This window comes from Peromyscus maniculatus, chromosome 12 (assembly GCF_049852395.1).
Source record: "Peromyscus maniculatus bairdii isolate BWxNUB_F1_BW_parent chromosome 12, HU_Pman_BW_mat_3.1, whole genome shotgun sequence".
Lineage (NCBI taxonomy): Eukaryota > Metazoa > Chordata > Mammalia > Rodentia > Cricetidae > Peromyscus > Peromyscus maniculatus.
The window spans coordinates 60,082,495-60,102,915 of NC_134863.1; the positions used below are offsets into that span (position 1 = coordinate 60,082,495).

The window sequence follows — 20,421 nt, forward strand, 5'->3', positions numbered from 1 at the left end:
TCTCTTTTCGCGAAGCTGGGACAGCAGGAGGAAGGGTGAGATTTTAGCTCTGAGCTCTGACTTCTCGGCTTTCTCTTTTACATTGTTTCTGTGTTTCTTATTCAATAAGACGGTTGGTTACATCTACAGCTGTGGGGTCATGTCTGCACACAAGGATCTTGCCCACACAAGGAAGGAACAATAATGAGAAAAGGGCATATAAAGACTCCCTCCTGGGATCCAAAAACTTGCAACCCATGGGAATAACAGAAAAAGAAGGCAAGAGAAAGCAGGTAGAAGTCAAAGAAACTACTCCTTGAATCAAATTTCTAATACAGTGGAAGTGGAAATTCACAATACAGCATGAAATGGGTGCCTTAATGACCAAGAATATGTAACAATCAAGAAATACTGTACATCTGAACTGCTTGAATTAGGACTTCTCTACGTGTGCATGTGTGTGGTATATGAACATGTTCATATGTCTGGTTGTGCTTACTTGTATAGGCACATGTGAAGGACAGAGGTTGACACTGTGTCTTAATTGCCTTTCTACTATAAAAAAAACTTATTAAAAGTTATTTTATGTGCATGGGTGTTTTTTCTTCATGCATGAATGTGTACCACATGTGTGCCTGGTGCTGCAAATGTCAGAAGAGAGCATCAGATCCCCTGGCATTAGATTTATGGATGGATGAGTCACTGTATAGGTACTGGGAACTGAACCCATGGCCTCACCAAGAGCAGCAATTACTCTTACTCCCTGATCATCTCTCCAGCCTACTTTATCTTGTTTTTAAAGATTTATTTTTATCTTTTAAAATACGTGCATGTGTATGTGTGGTTTTGGCTATGATGTGAATGGAAGTGCAGATGCCTACAGCATCCTGAAGCATCACATCCCTCTACAGCCGGAGTTATAGGTAGTTGTGAGCATCTAGATATGGGTGTTTGGAACTGAACTCAGGTCCTTTGTAAGAACAGTATGTGCTTTTAACTACTGAGACATTTCTCTAGTCCTTTCACTTTATTTATTTATTTATTTATTTATTTATTTATTTATTTATTTATTTATTTGAGAAAGGGGCTCTCACTGAAAATGGAGCTCAGCATTTCTACAAGACAAGTTGTAAAATGAGCCCAGGGATTCACTTCGTTCTATCCACCCAGTGCTGGGGTTACAGGCACATGCCACTGCACCTGGCTTTTGTATGTCTGCTGGGGATCCATCATCTCCTCACCTCGAGGCTCGAGGGAAGGTTTTTATTTTTTATTTTTTTATTTTTTATTTTTAGCAAAGCTTGAAAGTATTTCTTGCAGTGTGACTCACAAGACTGTGGGACACAGGGGAATACATGGTTGGTTATAAATGCCCTGGAAGCACAGCAATCTGAATAATGCAACTAGCATTCCTTGACACGCAGAACGTGTAACATAAGGTGGTATGAAGTCAGCCATTCTGATTGACTGGGTCACAGAAGCTGTTATAGACACTTGGTTGTTGACAGCTGAGGTCCCATGAATGCCAAGAACTGAAGGTTACAGAGGAAGGACAAGGATTGCCCAGAGAAATGGGCAAGTGACGGGTAGTGTGGGATGTCTACTTCACAAGGCCTGATAGCACTTTGTTTTCAGTACAGTTAAGAAGCTAATTGAGTAGGGATTGTAGGACCGAGATGGAGCTTTAGTGGTTTTTCTGAACCCCCAATGACAGAACATGATCTTTAAGCAGCAGGAGAAGTTGTGACAGATAAGAATAATTTAGACTAGCAAGTAAATCAGGTTCTTAATGTGCTAAAATAATCTCAAAGAAACAAAAGAAGGGGAAAGCAGACAGAGGACACCCAATGGCAGATATAGCAAGACTGCTATCTAACTGGAGTACTGAGGGAGAAAACCTAGCAGGAGTCTAAAACTATACCTGGAATTTTTTAAAGTGAGGCTATAGTTCATGGACAAAGTAAATAAGAAAAGAATGCACAAGAAAATATATTTGTCCTCTGGTGGACAAACATTTCCCAAGAATATGCTGTGTGCATTTTTATCCTGCAAGACAGTTTATTGGAGGTAGAGACTTTTCACCAACACCTGAAGCTTTTTCAGCAGCCAAGTGTGGCTGCTGAGGAGGTAAGGGCCATGGTTCTGTCAGATCTAGGAATCTGGCTTGAACTGCAGGTCTAGCAGGTAAGAACATAGCCCTGATCCCCGATTCCCTCCAGGCAGGTCCACAGAATGAAAACCTGTCCTTTCTGGCTTTCTGGGGTATGGGGGTATACAGTACCACTAAGGCAGTGTCGCAGGACGAGAAAGCAGGGCAGCTCATGATCATGATTGTAGATTACAGTATTAAATAAGGGAGACTTTTGGGTTGTTTTTTGTTTGCTTGTTTGTTTTTGCATGCTCCTGCATCCAACATAGCTTCCTCCCCCGATAGGAATCAACTGATAAAAGTGATGAGAACTTTTCACGCTGTATTTGGTATTCCTCATGTCTTATTTTAATATTCCCTTACATGTTAAGTCCCAGGGCCAATTTGCAATTTCTCGAAATGGATGGTAGTGGGCCTTCAGAGATAAAGTTCACCCTTTGTGACAACATTTCATTATATATTGCTAGCCTTTGGGTGCCTTACAGACTTGGAGAAGCATCTGGGAAGATAATAAAAGCAGGCGAAAGAGCTCAAATGAGGGCAACTTGTCCAGGTGGAAAAGAATCTCCCAGCCATGGAGTTATTAAATAAAATCAAAGTGCCAGAGATTGGCTACCTCCCAATGAGCTGTTGGCTAAAGAGACATCTCAGGATTGGCAAATCTTAAGGGTCATTGCCACTGCTGTTGGCTGCATGTTGGATCTAGACAGGAAGCTCTTCCCCGCCCCCCCTTGGGGGCGAGGGCGGGGGTGGGAGGGAGGGGTTGGTTTTTTGGAGACACAATTTCTCTGCATAACAGCCCTGACTGGCCTGGAACTCACAGAGATTTGTTTGTCTCTGCCTTCTGAGTGCTGAGATTAAAGGTGTGCACCACCACCTGTCCACAGGAAGTTCTTTTTGCTGAAGATAAAACGTGCTTGTAGGACATGGAGAAATCAAACTGGACTAAGCTGGAAGTTATGCCACCCCACCCCCACCCCCACTCCCACCCCCAGCGGCCCTGCCTGTTTATAGAAGGCACAGCACAGGTACTGGGAAAAGCTGTCATTAGTATTCTTCTTAGTTTATACCTTGCATGCCATGCTACTAGCGTATCAAGCTGTGCACACTGGTGGCATAAGGACAGGACTAATGGGTACAAACAACACATTTCCTATAGGTCTTGAGGCATACTTTATAGGAAGGAACTTATCTGGTAATATAAGCAAAGGCCAACACCAGTGGCGGGAGAGGTCAAGGCTCTAGTGGAGGAGTAAGGTGAAATAATTTCTGTTCATCTAAACCTTAAAGTTTGTGTACCCCTGAGATACTACAGTACCCCTGGGATACTCCAGTACCACCAAAACAAATTCTAAATTACTTCTGTGCACTGTGGCCATTCATCATAAATTCCATCTTCATCCCATCATTGTCTTGCTCTTAGGCCAAGCCGTTATCTTCTCTAGATATTATCGCTGCCTAGTTTTCTGCTCAGATCCCTCTGATTACAGGCTCTACCAGATAAAACACAGTATCCCGCCCTAGCTCACTTCTGGGTGCTCTCCTGCTTCCCTGGACACCATGCACACTAGTTTCCTTTCACTCCTTCCTTTTCCCCCTTACTTTTCTGATCTGAGCAGCCCAGTTCTCCATTTCACAAACTCCTGGCCTAGAATGCTATTCCTCTCTGGCTGCTTATTATTGCAGTACAACCTAAATGTCAGTACCGAGTAGCATTCCTTGAATGCCAGAAGTGAAAGACGCGCATTTGATCAGTATTGATTCTGGTGCTCTAGTTCTAAGGCAACATAACAGTTAGGATGGTGGGACTTTCTCAATTAGCTGCACTATGTGGGCAAGGCGCTGGCATATGGAACTTGAGGTAGACTAGGTTTCTGCTCTGGGGAGCTTATCTTTTAAAGATTAATGCAGAACGCACGTTGTGTTCACTGTTGCACAGAAGACAAGGGCTGAAATAGTCTACTCAGAAAGAATTATGGGATTCTGAGATGAGCTAGCATTTGGCATGAAACCTGAATGATAGCTGGGAAAAGTAGTCACAGAGAACCCAAGGAAGAGAATTCCCAACTGACAAAACAGCACCCTCAGTGGTCACAGAGTTCTGCCAATTCCGGGAAAGTCCATGCCGCTACTGTACAAGAAAATCGGATAATAACGGTAGTAAGCCCAGACTGCATAAATGTTTTAAGGAAAGCCAAGTTTACATTTCACTCTAAGTGAAATGGCATGCCCTTTAAGTTGTTAATGGCATTATTTGACTTACAGTGCAGAATTTAGCTGTTCAAATGATGTCAAACCTGCAGCAACAGTGTCACCTGGAAGTAGTTAAAAATGTATTCTGGTAAATGGACCCCAAATTCAGAAGGCACATTTTCACCAAGACATGTAGGTGATTCACATCAACTTCAGTTTGAGAAACTTCCCATTTTGAAAATAGGGGGCAGGTCATAATGGGAATGCACAGGTGCTACCTTCCTGTTTAAAAGTGTTAAAAATTCATTTTAGGCAGTGTTTATTCAGTAAAGCCCTGATTAAATTTCTCTCCTCCTAATCAGTGGTATGGTTTTACACCAATAGGTAAATGCTTATGCCACGAACAAGTTAGTTAGTTCAGGTCTCATAGCAAGCTAAGTGGAAATTTCAGTTTGAAGTGATGGAAATTTAGATTTACAAATGGAAAAAAACCTGTGTCCAGGTTACAGATTTGTGTGTCTGCTAGGTATTTTCTTTCTGGGTTTCAAGCACCACTCCCCCTCCCCTGACATGTGTTACCTTTCACTGTTTTGTGCCTTTATCCAAGACCTCTACCCATTCACATTGAGGTCCTTTATGTATCTTAAATATGTCACAAATCCCCCTTTAAATGTTGATAGCCCAAAGATGATTAATACTGTTCCTTTTTCTTTTCTTCTTTTTAGTTTTTTGAGACAGGGTTTCTCTATGTAACTTTGAGCCTTTCCTGGAACTCACTCTGTAGCCCAGGCTGGCTTTGAACTCACAGAGATCTGCCTGCCTCTGCCTCCCGAGTGCTGGGATTAAATTTAGGCATGCGTACGATTTTACGTTTCCAGATTTCAACTGAGAAAGTTATATCCAAACCTGTCCAGTTTTGAGGTACAAAGTAAACTTGCAACTTCCTGGGTAGTAGGTTCTATTTTTCCTGGTGTCCAACTCTGCAGTCTTCTTACTAAAATGACTGTGTGTATGCATGAATGTATGCCTGTGTATCTGTGTACATGTGTCAGGGGTGGTCAGAAGACAACATGCCAAAGTTGATTCTCTCCTTCCATCAGGTGGGTTGTCTGCCTTGTCGGCAACAACCTGCTACCTAGTGGGCCACCATGTCACTAGGTCCCCAAGTCTGTATTCTTCAAAAGGAACCACTGAACTGAAAGGGCAGACGGACGTTATACTTGGGAGCTTGGCCAGAAGAGCGGTGTCTTGCTTTATCACTGTTATTAAACGGGACGGTGGAGTTCAGTATAATGACGTCCTCCGAGTCATCTCTCATCAAAGACAGTTTTGTTGGTGAAAAGCTTGCGGAAACACAAACGCTTTTCTGACTCGTTGTTGGCTGTATGAAAGTTCTCGTTCCTGCGGCGGCTTCCGACACCGGGGGTATTCATGCAACCGGCAAAAAACTGTCTTAGTTATAAAATGCATGCGACACAGTCAACGTGGGGGCACTGGGTGTTGTTAAAGGACACGAAAACACTCAACATTTTAACGACATCTATATTTAACTGTTCTCCCGGGGAATTTCCTATTTTGGTCACCACCCTTGGAAAAAACTCAAGACAGGAGAGCAGAAGGTGTGTCAGGAGTGAAGATCGCGGGCGGGACGGGAAGGAAGGGGAAGAGGGGTTGCAGACCCGCCTCTCGGTGGCCGTCCAGCCCCGTTCCGGGCTCCAGGTGCCGGCCGCGTGAGTGGGCGGGGGCCAGTGTTGCGGACGTGTGTCCCGGGCTCACCCCGGCCCGCTCGGCGGCTATAAAGGGCCGGTCGCGGCGGCTCGCCTAGGCTCGCCCGGCTCCGCCCCGCCGCCCCGCGCCGCGCCGAGCCGCTCGCGCTCCTCCGCTCGGGCCACTCGACCTTCTCGGGCCTCGGCTACTCGGGCTGCGGCGAAGATGGCGGCGCCGGCGGCTCCTGCGGCAGGCGACAAGGGCTCGGAAGCGCCTCTGGAGGCCGCCTTGGCCGACGTGCCCGAGCTGGCCCGACTCCTGGAGATCGACCCGTACCTGAAGCCCTTCGCCACGGACTTCCAGCGCAGGTACTCGGGGAGCCCCGGCCCCGGCCCCTCGGCCCCGCGGCCCGCATGCCGGCGCGCGCCGCCGCCGCCGCCGGGCTCCCTTCCGCACGGGACCCGCCCCTCTGGCGTGTCAATCATGGGGTGGGCGTGGCTCCGACTCGGCTTGCGGTTTGTTCTGCTTTGGAGTGACTGCGGCTTCCTGCACGTCCACCCCGTTCGCGCGCCATCCGCTACGTGCTCGGAGCCACCCAGCCCCTTCTGGGACAGGTTCAGGCCTTCCCTGGTCCTCTGGGTTGCAGTGGACCTGACGCACAGCGCGTGATTGTGCATTTCCAACTTTGTACTTGACTTCCTTTGAGCCGTGTGGGTGCAGTCCTTCAGGCCGACACTGTTCCCCCAGTGTTTGCTCCTGTTAGTCCATGCATCTTCTTTTCACCTTGATCGTTGATCAAAGTTCCTCCCCTTTCTTAAACCAACACCGAAGAGGGTATGTAAGGCAGTAAGGCAACGGTGGCGAGTGTTTGACCTTGCTTTACCATCCGGGAGAAGGGAGGACGGCGTGGATAGCCAATTTGTAGAACTCAGTTCCAAAGCCTTTAGTTTTAGCTGCTCTCGATCATTCTTCCCTCGCTTGGAGTGTCATGATTACGATCAGCTCAGGTTCAGTTTTAAAGTGAAAATAACTTCTGTACTAACTAGAGTGATGGTCCCATTTGAAGTATTTTGTTGTAGTCACATTTGTTAAACTAGTTTCTTCTCTTAAGCCCAGATAACTGCGGAAAATCAAAACTACCGTGGCTACAGATTATAAGCAGTGCTTTTAGTCATCGAAAACATCCAACTACATGGGTGATTATGAACATGGGTTGATTTGAAAACACAAAGAAACCTTACGTTCACGTCTTGGTTTTGTCATGTTAGTCAACGTATTCACTTAAGTAACTTTCTAATAAACTGAAGAACAAAACTGCTACTCCAGAGAGTCTATTATGTTTGTAGACAGCAGCTCACTCCAGAGTTTACATATGCTAATGAGAGCCCCCCTCAAAGTCACCAGGCTGGGCTGAGGCTCACTTTAAGCATATAATTATGCCCTTGGATGAAGTATTGGGGAGGAGTGTGGTAAAATTTCATCCGGAATGTGCAAACCCGTGCTAAGATAGTTCACATGCTTAAAGTTAAAAGACTTGATCTGATTTTGAAATAAGCGATTTTTTTGAACAAAAGCGAATATTTTATCTTTTATTTCTGTATTTTTGTAGAAACCTATTTGCGTGGATCAAAATAAAAGCAATGTAGAAAGGAACATGGTAAAGAAGTTCTCTCACCTCTGCTCCTGTCTGCTTCATTCCTTCATCCATTTTCACCATAGATACTGTTTTTAATATAAAAATCACTTTATTGTAGTGAACTCACAAATTAAAACACGGAGGGTGATTAAGGGTGATGGTCAGTCTTCTTGGAGGTCCCAATTTTTTTTTTTTTTTTACAGTGACTCTACTTGTGTGGTTTGTAAAGTAACCTGTAAGTAATTGTAGAACAAGAGTTGTGGAAATATTTTGCCTGTGTCCTATTTCCGGTTTTAAATGGTCACAAGCAGACAAACATCATTTATTCACTTTTTTTTCTTTTGTATACTTCACATTCAACTCCACAGGGTTGAAGCAATTACAGTCATCTTTCATGGTTTGTCAAAATTAATGAGAGGAACAAAGGCCAGAATAAAGAAGGGAGGGAATCCAGTGTTCTTGGTGAAAAGTCTGGCCCAGTGGGGCCCTTCTATGCTTCACTGTGACCAGGACACTACTCTGTCCTTGGTTCTGGGTAATTGCCATTTTCCAGCACACATGTTCCATTTAGGCATGTCAGATAGCAATTTGGCATTTGGCAGTGGCGACTTTTATTGTTAGCTGTTGAAGAATAAAAACTTCTTCGTAGTGTCGTCATGGTCATTGATTGCCATGATTTGAAATGTGTCCTTTGCAAAATTTGTGTGTTAACCAGTGTGCTGTATAAAGAGCTGGGGCCTTTAAGACATGCCTAGGCCATGAGGGCTCCTTCCCCATGATTGAGTTAAACCTCTTATACCCATAGACAGCTTGAAGCCCTAGTCAAGGATGCATCTTTTGGCAGCAGGCAATGGTCTAATTAAAGAAGGGACTTATGGGGACATCCACGTCACCCTTCTAAGGCCCAGGGAACATTCCAGAACATGCGGAATAGGGCTGACAGAGCCAGAAGATGGGGAGCCATACTGTGAAATTCCATCTTTGGAAATGACTTTCCGTGGCTATCATGAACGCACAGCAGCTGCGACCAACTGCACAAGATAGGTGTCTACGTACCCACCTCCAAAGACATGAAAGTAGGATGGGGCTAGTTGGGAAGAGGAAGGCAGAGAGGTCACCAGGAATGGGGGTCACCAGGAATGGGAAGGAGGACAAGATAAGGCCAAGGAGAGGAAATGTCGTAACCATACATTGTATACAAATAAGAAAGTCTTTCTGGGCAGTGGTGGCTCACGCCTTTAATCCCAGCACTTGGGAGGCAGAGGCAGGTGGATCTCTGTGAGTTCAAGGCCAGCCTAGTCTACAAAGTGAGTTCCAGGAAAGGCGCAAAGCTACACAGAGAAACCCTGTCTCGAAAAACCAAAAAAAAAAAAAAGTCTCCAAAAATTAAAAACAAATTAAAAATTGAAAACTAAAAGAAACCTGTGGTGTAGTTTTGCCCTTTTGCCCTTCTGCTTGTGAGACATTGCCTTCCCACTCTCTGGTTGCTATAGTAACAAGATGCCACCCGGGAAGCGGGAAGCAGAGAGTAGCCCTCTCTGGACAACTTCACCCACTGGCATCTTGTTTTTGGACTCCTCACATTCCTGAACTGTGAGGAGATACTTTTTTTAGTTTTTATAAGTTACCCTGTTTCAAGTATGTTGTTGAAGCCACAATAGTAATGTAAGATACTTATTTTATTTTCAGCTTATTTTTAGTGACCCACTTTGTGTATGCTTGGACTTACGCAATGAGATGACTATTGATGTGCGAAGTGTGCTTATTACATTTCTGCACTTATTCCATAGTGCAGAAACTTGGAGGTACAACCATCGATATATAAGAATGGTGATGGAAAGGCATTTTCTTCTCATTGATCGATCATCACATTCTTTCCCAGTCAACATTGCTTCACTTGAAATTCTGTTTTGTACTTTTTACCTTCTGTGAGAATTCCAAATCTAGTGTAGAGTGGGAGTTACTTTGCATCATAAATAAAAAGTAGATACATTAGTGTGTGATCACTGTCTCATCGATTGCCTTCTAAGGTGACGTTTTCTACTTTGCTCTTTCTAATTTTGTTAAAGTTGTTGTTACACTCCAGTTAGTTCTCATTAGTGATTACAACCACATTTGATTGCTCACATCTTACAAGGCATTGGGAGTTGGCCAGAGGGCTCTCCTCACAGCAGTCATTCAGTGATCTAGGATTATGAAGGATTTGTTATGAAATTTGCTTTCTCAGTTCTAGTAGCTTGGAAACGAGAAAATGAAGCTATGGTTTTTCTTTTGTTTTTGCCGAGTAGTGAGCCCTTTCTGTGGAGACCTGCTGGTTTGATATATCTCCTCCCTAAAATAGAGGACTGACATTTTTGAACCCTGCTCAGATGAATACAATTGCTCTACCCATAGTCAGTATTCTTTCTTTAAATTTTACATCGTATTTAAGTGTATATTGTGATATTTCTTCTTGTAAACATCATCTACTTAGATGGGATACACATTTTTCCTGGCATGCCTGTAAAGCAGTGGGTAGTGCTGATCTGAAACTAGTCTTTATTAAAAGCATTCTTTCTTTTTTTTTTTTTTTTCCTCTGGTTTTTCGAGACAAGATTTCTTTGTGTAGTTTTTGGTGCCTGTCCTGGATCCCACACTGTAGACCAGGCTGGCCTCAAACTCACAGAGATCTGCCTGGCTCTGCCTCCCAAATGCTGGGATTAAAGGCGTGTGCCGCCACCGCCCAGCTAAAGCATTCTTTTTAAAGTTTTTATTATTCTTTCTTTCTTTCTTTCTTTCTTTCTTTCTTTCTTTCTTTCTTTCTTTCTTTCTTTCTTTCTTTCTTTCTTTCTGTCTGTCTGTCTGTCTTTGTGAGTGAATGCTGTGTGTGTGTGAGTACCCATGGAGACCAGAAGCTAGAGTCAGATCTCTTGAAGCTGGAGTTATAGACAGTGTGTAAGTCACCCTGTGTGGGTGCTGAGAACCGAACTTGGGTCCCCTAGGTGCTGGTGAGTGCTCTCATTCACTTTGCCATCTCTCTAGCTACGACTAACACTGTTCTTAAGAAGTCCATAGACAGTCATGGTAAGTTATTCTGTATGTTCGTTCTCTATGGCATTGTACATTACAGAATCCTTCTTGGCTCCTTGAAGCCATGTTCTTGCTTTTCCTCCATTACTTTTGTGGGTTTTACTTCACTCTCTTTCAGGCTATATTGTGTAAGAGAATCCAGAGTGCTTCCCTACTCCTCATGTCCTCTTCCTCCTCCTCCTCCTCCTCCTCCTTCTTCCTCTTCCACTTCCTCTTCCTCTTCCTCCTCCTCCTCCTTTTTTAAAATGCCATTTAATTTCTGCATAGTATTCTTTCTTTAGACAAATCATTTTTGTATTTCACATCTCTTGAGGCTACTCAAAATCTGCCTTCTTCCAGATTTTCTTGCTGGTTTGCAATATAATTTGAATGGTCTTTATTTTAATGCCCTGTAAGTACAAAGCACAACATACATAATCTGAATATATGGACTTTCATCCTAAACCTGTTTGTCCTTCCGTACCCCATCTTGGTTCTAGTATCCTCATTTACCAGTGACTCAGTCTTGAAACCTAGCATATTCTTTGTGCATGTGTGTGGTGGTATTGTGTTCCCCAAAATATTGTGTACCCTAATAAACTTACCTGGGGTCAGGGAACAGAAAAGCCACTAGATACTTAAGCAGTGGTAGCACACGCTTTTAATCCTAGCATTCCAGAGGCAGAAATCCATGTGTTCAAGGATACAGCCAAGCATGGTGACTCACGCCTTTAATCCCAAAAAGTGAGCCTTTAATCCCAGGGAGTGATGGTAGAAAGCAGAAAGGCATATAAGGCGTGAGGACCAGAAACTAGAAGCATTTTGGCTGGTTAAGCATCAGGCTTTCTAGCAGCACAGTTCAGCTGAGATTCATTTGGATGAGGACATAGATGCTTCCAGTCTGAGGAAACAAGATCAGCAGAGAAGTTGGCCAGGTGAGGTTAGCTGTGGCTTGTTCTGTCTCTCTGACCTTCCAGTGTTCACCCCAATACTTGGCCTCAGGTTTGATTTTATTAAGAAGACCATCTAAGATTTCTGCTACACATGTGAGTTTGTGTGTGTGTGTGAACATGTGCATGTATGGAATCTACCTTTTCTTTAGAAAGATCTCTTACTCCTGAAATTCACCAAATAGGCTAGACTGGCTGGTCAGGAGGTCCCAGGGATTTGTCTGTCTCTATCTCCTCATTACTAGGAGATCAAAAACACTGCATGCCATAATAGTTGGCTTTTTACCTGTGGATTCTGGGTATTGAACTCAGACCCTTATGTTTACAAGGAAAACACATTAATAATTGAGTCATTTTCTATGGCTCCATTATTCATTTTTCTCTCAGTTTGGATAATTGTCTCCTCTGACTCTTTGACGTATGTACCAATCTGCATGGTTATTATTACCTTATTTCAAGTTCTTGGTTTATCTAGAGAGGCATGAGAACGGGCCCGTAGATGTTCACCCGACTTTTTTCTGTTTTTCCTTCTTCATTCCCAGTATAATGAATGAACATTAAAATAGGTGAATGCGATTTTTGTAATGGTTAAATGAGAATGTCCCCTGTAGGTGCCAGTATTTGAATAAGTGGCCCCCAGTTGGTGGTGTTGCTTGAGGAGGTGTTGAAGTTACAACCTAGCGTTCATCATTGTAGGCGGTCTTTGAATGCTTAACTCCTCACCTACTTCTGGTTTGCTCTCTCAGCATGTGAGCTTTTCACTTCCTGTTCCTTTTCCGTCACTCCACTCCTCTATGTAGACTTTATCCCTCTGAACTGGAAGCCTAAGTAACCTTTCCTTGTGTAAGCTGCCTTGGTCTCAGTGTTTTGTTACAGCGTCAGAAAATAACAAATGTAATTATGATACTATTCTGCATACACCTTTTTAATAATTCCCCATTTCTGTTGAGATACAATCCATGGTCTTTCTCTTAACCTATGGCAGTCGACACTGTCTGGTCTCTGTTCGTCTTTCTACCCTAATCTTTATGTGTATCTCATATCCCCGCCTCTCACCAAACTCCAGGATGTTCCCTCTGACAAGACCCTGGGGCCATTCTGTAAAGGATATTAAAAGTTTCTAATCTCATCAGAGACATGGTATCTTTTGTCCATTTCTGCCCCTTTAACACTAACTGTTGCATATTTCCTTTTAATAATTCCTTGTGTATGCAGAAGAAGTTATGGTGGGAGTTTAGAGAAAAATCACTGGATAAAAAGCAGCAAAAGCAGCATGTCAAGACCAGAGACAAATTCTGTTATTGTAAGAGGGAGTCTTTTAGCTTGGTACATGTAAATTATTAAGCAAAGCTTTTCTTCATAAAATAACAGACAATATATGATGTCAAGTAGACATTTAACATGCTATGAACACCAGCGTGAAGATGTGACGGCACATTCTGCTTTGCTGCATGGTACGCATTTTGGTCCACTCTCAGATCAGGCTGTGGTTTTCCATGGGCTGTGACCTCTGCTTCATGCATTTTTTTCCCCTTCTGTCTCATAACATGACACTATACATGTGTCGGGACGAGTCTTAGGATATTTGGATTTGACGTGTCAGTCATCATATCCACAACTGTTTTTCACAGCATAAGAATTTTAAAGGTGACTTACTGGTGTCCTTTTTTTTTTTTTCTTTCCCCTCAGCACCCAGCAAAACTGTAGATTGTGAAGGGAGTCAAATGTCAGTGGTCTTAGAAGGCAGGAAAGGACCAAAGTTAGGAGATGCAGCTGACCACTTTTCTGTACCAGTAGGACCCATTTGCTCTTTGCAGCAGAGATCTGCCCTAGTTCCTGAGTCATTCTTGAATGATCGATAGCCGTGGGCAGGAGTCGCTGACCCCTTCTCATTTTGCAAGTGTCATAACATGATGTGATAGGACATTCTGTTTAGAATAGGCTCTGGCGCCAGCTGCACCACCTCTGAATAAACCCCTCTGCACCTGGTAACTTCTTAGAGGATTCATTTCACCTCTCACTATGCTGGCCCTAGGCAGTCAGATGATTCCACAGTCCTGTGAGTGAGGTGTGCGATAGGTTTAGAGCAATTTCTCTCCGTATTTGAAAGCATAGGTTAGGCTTCAATGAACAGATATTAACTGAATGAAAGTCTGTTTTTGCGAGGGAATTGGGGCTACCAGGTACCTCTCGCCTGAAGTCAGCATTCTCCCCTCTCTCTTTCTCTCTAAAGAATTCTCTTCTTGTGGTCATGTCTGCTCATCAGTGTTTGTTCTTGTTTTGAATCCAGGCTGCTTTTATGTTTAATAAACAAAGTCCTATTTAGTTTACTGTCGGGACCAATAGGAACTTGGAACCTCAACAAAAGGAAAACATTAAACGTGTGTCGTTCTTCAATTTACATGTGTTGATCTATTTGATAATTTCATTGTATATTTTCTGATACTGTTTAGCGAGGTGACTAACTTGTAAAACTTGATTGATTTTATTGTGTGTCATTCATTGTTTCATTTAAACTTTAATCTTTTCCAAGTCAAATATTTAATTAAAATATATCACTCCCCCTTCTCTCTCTTTCTTACTACCCTCCCTCTTAAATTTATGGCTCTTGTTTTTTTTTTTTTTTTTTTTCCCCTCGAGACAGGGTTTCTCTGTGTAGCTTTGCACCTTTCCTGGATCTCGCTCTGTAGACCAGGCTGGCCTCGAACTCACAGAGATCTGCCTGGCTCTGCTTTCTGAGTGCTGGGATTAAAGGCGTGTGCCACCACCACCTGGCTTGGCCTCTTGTTTTTTAATTATCATTGTTACACACACACACACACACACACACACACACACACACACACAGACACACACACAAATATATATATATATATATATATATATATATATATATATATATATATACACACATACATATACAATCCATTAAGTTCACTTAGTGTTTACTTCATGTTCAACTGTTGTACATTTTAGTAGTTGTGGCTTTTTATGTTCAAATAATCTAAATAATTTGGGCTCTAAACTTAGGCCCATTACATGCTAAATATAAAAATATTATGGAGTGGTTGTGTTACAAAGTTTAATAATAGGACAAGACTAGGATCCCTGCTTTTATAACTGCCAAATAGATTTGAATCACTTTCTTACTCAATGGAAGAACACAGAAATATTCTTCTTAGAATCTCTTGAGGACTAACGATATATGTAAAGATGCTTGATATGCCATAATCTGATGACATTAGGTAACTTTCCAGCTAAAATATTATTTTCACTTCATCTTATTCTTGTTAGGTTCTTTGGTGCTGTTTTCTGAAGTCAAGCCAAGACCTTAAATTCTCCACTTCTCTTTGTTTTCCTAATTAACTATGTTGTTTTTTCTTGAGGGAATTATTCTTTCTCCTGTAGAGGTGATTGTGTGAATGAGGTGAGGCAGGTGGCAGTTTTAATCACAATCTAATAGAGAAGGAAAAGAGCATGTTTAAACTTTGATCCTTAATTTGGAGTGGAAATGATGAGGCAATTGCCAATTCACTGTAAGCTGAAGGCAAGGATGAGTCCTGGGACGCAGAAAGCACAAAGCTCCTTTCATTGAAAGAGGTAAATGCTAGCCCACAGAAACCCAAACTCACCGTCCTCTTGATCTCTCCTCCTGTCTTCTCTCCTCTTTCATCTGACTCGTAAGTGTTCATATTCTTGAGCATCAAACGGCTGCAGGGATTTTCTTCCTCCTGAACTCTGGATGGTTAGACGGATGATCACACTGGGTTTACTAATAGCCAGGATAACTTTGAAAATAAGACTAATGGGCAAGAAGAAAAAAAAATTATGATATTCACTTAAAAGTTAGAAAATAAAAGTGTAGTCTGAGCATGTGATTCCTGACTTGTAGTAAGGAAAATAAATTTTGTGGTTCTGCCTTTTCTGTTTTTTTTTTTATGATTTCAAGGTACTTTTAAAATAAATTTGATGTTTTAAAGATATATGAAACAAAGGAGTGGACTGTTCATATGTATTTAATGAAGCCATCAAAGAGTCAACTACAGTGAGGCACAGTTTCTGGACAGGTACCCACCCCAGTTCTGAAATCTAAAGTCGAAGTCTCTAAGTTTATATTTTGCATTGGTACAGTTGGGTTTTCTAAGTATTTTCTAAATATTCAGCAGGTAATTGTTTTACTAATGATGTCTATTACTGAATATCATCTAGTTGATTTTCATTAATAAGCTCCTATCCATAGGTTGCATTTAGGTGTGAGTAGCTGCACAGTGCAGATGTACATACATGGTAATACCATCTATGCATTTAGTTCCATTTAATAGAAAACCCGATGAACTATAAATTATAGTGCAGAAGTTTGTATTTCTTACTCACAGTAAAGGTAAAAATTTTGGATTTCTACCTGACCAGTTTTTATCTTTCAACTCTTTAACATTTGATTTTTATTCTTGTAAGGTTGATGGGCATATTCACATCCATCGTCCATGGTGTATGCGGGGCATTTACCCACCAACCCCACAGTTCCCCAGAGGTTTTTTGAGTGTGAGCAGTAGGAAATATTAGATAGAAAGACTTATATTGTGGAGAATATTGTGGAGATAAACAGATAGAAAATAAAGGAGAGCCTCGAGAGGGCCTGGAACCTTTTCCAACGGGCCCCGACTGTCTCTTTCCCAGGGTTTTTATAGAGACACCAAGGAGTGGAGCAAAAGACCTCCTCTCCCAGCACAACCAAGTACAGACCATCTCAGACACCTGCACTCAGGCACGTGGCCCTAATCATCCTCTATGCGGACCTCTGGTTAAAGCCACGAGGAACCCCAAAACAGGCTCCCACAGGTGTAGACATGCAGATTTATTGTGTTTATTTAGTCAAACAAAGGGTAGCTATCTTGATCTCTCTGAGTACCGGTTACCAATCAAAAGTGCCCTGTGGTCATCCTTACCTGGAAGTGAGCCTGGACCATGAGGTCTTTAAGTTGTGTACCCTCTTCCTGAGAAATGCCCCTTTTCTAACATGTCCATCTTTAGAGCTGTTTGCTTTGCTCTGAAGAGGAGACGACAGGATAAATACAAGAGCCCCAGCAAGGAGATTATGTTACAGTCCTTCATCATCACCATGGATACATCCTTCGGAGCAACATCAGCCCACCACCTCCCACCTCCCCAAAGAGAGGTCTGCAGCCATATGCTTAAATGTCAATACCCCCTGGGTCATCACTTTGTGAGACCTAATCTGTATTTATTTTAGATTCCTTTCTTGGAGAACTATAAAGACATTGGGCTACCTGGTCTCAACCATGCTGAACTCATCTGTTTGCTTAATTGCCACCATGTCTTGGGTAGCACTATTGTCTCCCCTTTTGAATTTCCCTTCCTTCCTTCCCTTCCTTCCCTCCCTCCCTCCCTCCCTCCCTCCCTTTCTTCCTTCCTTTCTTTTTTATTAAGATTTTTCTATTTACTTTACATACCAACCACAGATCCCCCTTCTTCCCTCTTCCCATTCCCTATCGTTCCCCTCCAACCACCCCCCCATTCCCACCTCCTACAAGTCAAAGTCTCCCATGGAGAGTCAGCAGAGCCTGTCACACTCAGCTGAGGCAGGTCCAAGCCCCTGCTCCTTGCACCAAGGCTGTGCAAGATGTCGCACCCTAGGCACTGGGCTCCAAAAAAGCCCGCCCATGCACTAGGGATGGATCATGATCACACTGCCTGGGAGACTCCCAAACAGTTCAAGCTAAATAACTATTTTGCCTATCCAGAGGGCCTAGTCCATTCATATGGGGGCTCCACAGCTATTGGTCTTCAGTTAATGGGCTTCCACTAGTGTGGCTGGTTGTCTCTGCATGTTTTTCCATCATGGTCTTGATGTCCCCTGCCCACAGAATCCCTCCTCTTTCTCATCGATTGAATTCCTGGAGCTCGGCCTGGCACCTGGACTTGGATCTCTGTATCTGCTTCCATCAGTCACTAGATGAAGGCTCTACGATGACAGTTAGGGATCCACTAATCCAGTTACCAGAGTAGACCAGTCTAGGCACCCTCTTGACCATTGCCATTAGTCCAAGGTGGGGTCATCCTTGTGGATTCCTGAGAACTTCCCTGGCACCCTGCCTCTTCCTATTGCCAAGATGCCTTCATTTATCATGGTATCTCTTTGCTTGCTCTCCCACTCTGTCCCTGTTGCAGCTCAAACCTCCCATTTCCTTATGTTCTCATCTCCCATTCTTTGCCCTTCATTACCCCCCACCCCACTCCCAGTTTGCTCATGTAGATCTCATCTATTTCTCCTTTGCTGGGCTATCTATGTGTCCCTCTTAGGTTGCTCCTTGTTAGCTAGCTTCTCTGGAGCTGTGGGTTGTAGTCTGGTTATCCTTTGCCTTACATCTAGTATCCACTAATGACTGAGTACATACCATGTTTGTCCTTCTGAGTCTGGGATATCTCACTCAGGATGATATTTTCTAGTTCCATTCATTTGCCTGCAAATTTCATGATATCATTGTTTTCATATACAGTTTATTCTTCAAAAATATGAAAACATTTAAAAAATCAGTTCACTCATTATTAATTAGTAATCAGTTTATATTTCAGTTCTTTGGAGAACATAATATTTGTGAGAGAAAATAATGGAAAATGTCAATTAATTTATGCTCAATGGTTTTTTTTGTATTGTGCATGTGTGTATGTGTGTGTGTGTGCACATGCACATGTATTTATGTTCTTGTGTGTAAGTGTGGGTGCACATGTGCCATAGTGTACATGTAGAGGTCAAAAGACACCTTGTTTTTGAGTCAGGATCTTTTTGTTGTTTGCTACTGTGTATGCCGTAGTCCTTGACCTGTAAACTTCTGGGGATTCTCCTGTCTCAGCCCGCAGCCTCGCACCTCAGCATAGGTGCACTGAGATTCCAGCTGCCTGTGCTACTGTGTCTGGTTTGTATGTAGGTTCTGTAGATTCATACTCAGGCCTTTTTGCTTAGATGTAGACAAGCACTTGACCCATGGAGTGGGCTCAGCTCCTGGGCTCAATCTTCAAGACATGAATTGTGTTGCTATCTAGCTATGGATGCAAAACCTTAGGAGATTTTACCATTCTACCATCCCATTTTGCTTTTATTGAGCTCATGATGCATAATTAGAACTATCACTTGTCAGAATGTACTTTTCAGATAGATATGGGCTCATGTCATCGTACACAAGCATAGCAATTTGTCTTTGACAATGGGAATAAAGGACAGTTTGTGCAAGAATGGGATTTCATTATGGTGTCAGAAGATTAATGATTTATGGACTCATATTAGTGTTTTCTTCTTAAGATATAAGGGTCTGTTTTCCATTATCATTCTGTATTAATAGAGACTATGAGTCACGAATACCTGAGATGCCATTGCTTTAGTTAACCAGTTTTGCAATTATTTTCTCAGGTAGACACGTTATTATTCCAGGATTCTGAAGTTTCTCAAATGAGTTCATGGCTGACAATTTGTACTTCCTTCCCCAACTATTGTCCTTCCATATAAAAAACAAACAAACAAGCTCCCTAAATTTTGATTCTTCTGTTCTTTTGTGTTCCATTTACCTGTGTGAGCCGTCCATCCTCCAGATCTTTTCAGGTGGCAGGCCTGCTTTTGGTTTTTAAACTGTGCTCCTGGTTGCTAGAAAATGTAGCAAATGAAGGTCTCTTTTTGTTTTACTTCCTTAGTGAGACTTTCAGTAAAAGCTTTCTACTGTCCATGCTGCATGAAGCAAAAGTTGGTCAACAAATGCAGCACATAAGTAGAAATACGTGACAAGAAAGAACAGTAGTATCAAAACTGAGCATTGAGTGTAGCAGGTTAATAGTGCTTATAAACACATAGGGCATTTAATGAAAGAATTGCCAATTGTGTGTACAACCACTTCATTTTGAACCAAGTAAAGACTCACGGGAAGTTTCAGAAGCAGCACAAGGAAGGCTCCTGTAGCCCTTCACCAGGCCTGCCCCTGTGGTATTCTGTTGCATAACTAGAGTATGGTACCAATACCAGGAAGTTGAGATTGATGCAATCCGTGGATCTTATTCACATTTCTTCAGTTTTACAAATGTTTATTCCTGTGTGTGTCTACTTCTTCATGGCTTTAAACACTTATTCTTGCATGTTCCTACTTCTTCATGGTTTTATCGATATATATATATATATATATATATATATATATATATATATATATATATATATATATTAATGAAACTGTCACTGTGGTTAAGATATAGAATTGTTCTATTACCAGAAAGAAATCCCTCATGCATAAAATTCACACTACTACTCTCCCACTGTTCCTAAATTTGACAATTACTTACTGACCCAGTTTCTAGCTCTATACCTTTTTTTTTTTTCATTTTGAGACTCCTATATGAGTTACATCATATGTAAGCTTTTATGATCGACATTTCTTCCCCTCTCCTCTCAGCGCAGTGCCTTTGAGATCTTGCCTCATTGAATGTAGAAGTTTGTTTCTTTCTGTCACCGAGTAGTATTTCATCATGTTGGGGGTGTACCATCTGCCCGTTTGCGTATCCATTGACCTGCTGAAGAGCATTTGGATTATTTCCAAGTTTGGGATATTAGAACTATTTGACTAAAATGATATGAATCTTTCATGTATATATTTTATTTGTCTGGTATGAATCAAGGCTGATTTTGTGGTAAATATATGTTTAGGATCATAAGAAGTTGTTAAACTACTTTCCAAAGTTTCTATTTTTCTGTCTTGTCATCT

At 42.3% G+C, this 20,421-nt stretch overlaps 1 protein-coding gene across 1 annotated transcript in view; it reads left to right on the forward strand.

Moving 5' to 3' along the window:
• The first annotated feature begins 5,927 nt into the window (after positions 1-5,927).
• Gbe1 (1,4-alpha-glucan branching enzyme 1) overlaps positions 5,928-20,421 on the forward strand; it is a 258,120-nt gene continuing 243,626 nt past the window's right edge. The window contains exon 1 of the mRNA XM_076549097.1: positions 5,928-6,396. Within this exon, the coding sequence (XP_076405212.1) occupies positions 6,254-6,396 (143 nt within the window). The 5' untranslated portion in view covers positions 5,928-6,253. The remainder of the gene's footprint in view (positions 6,397-20,421) is intronic.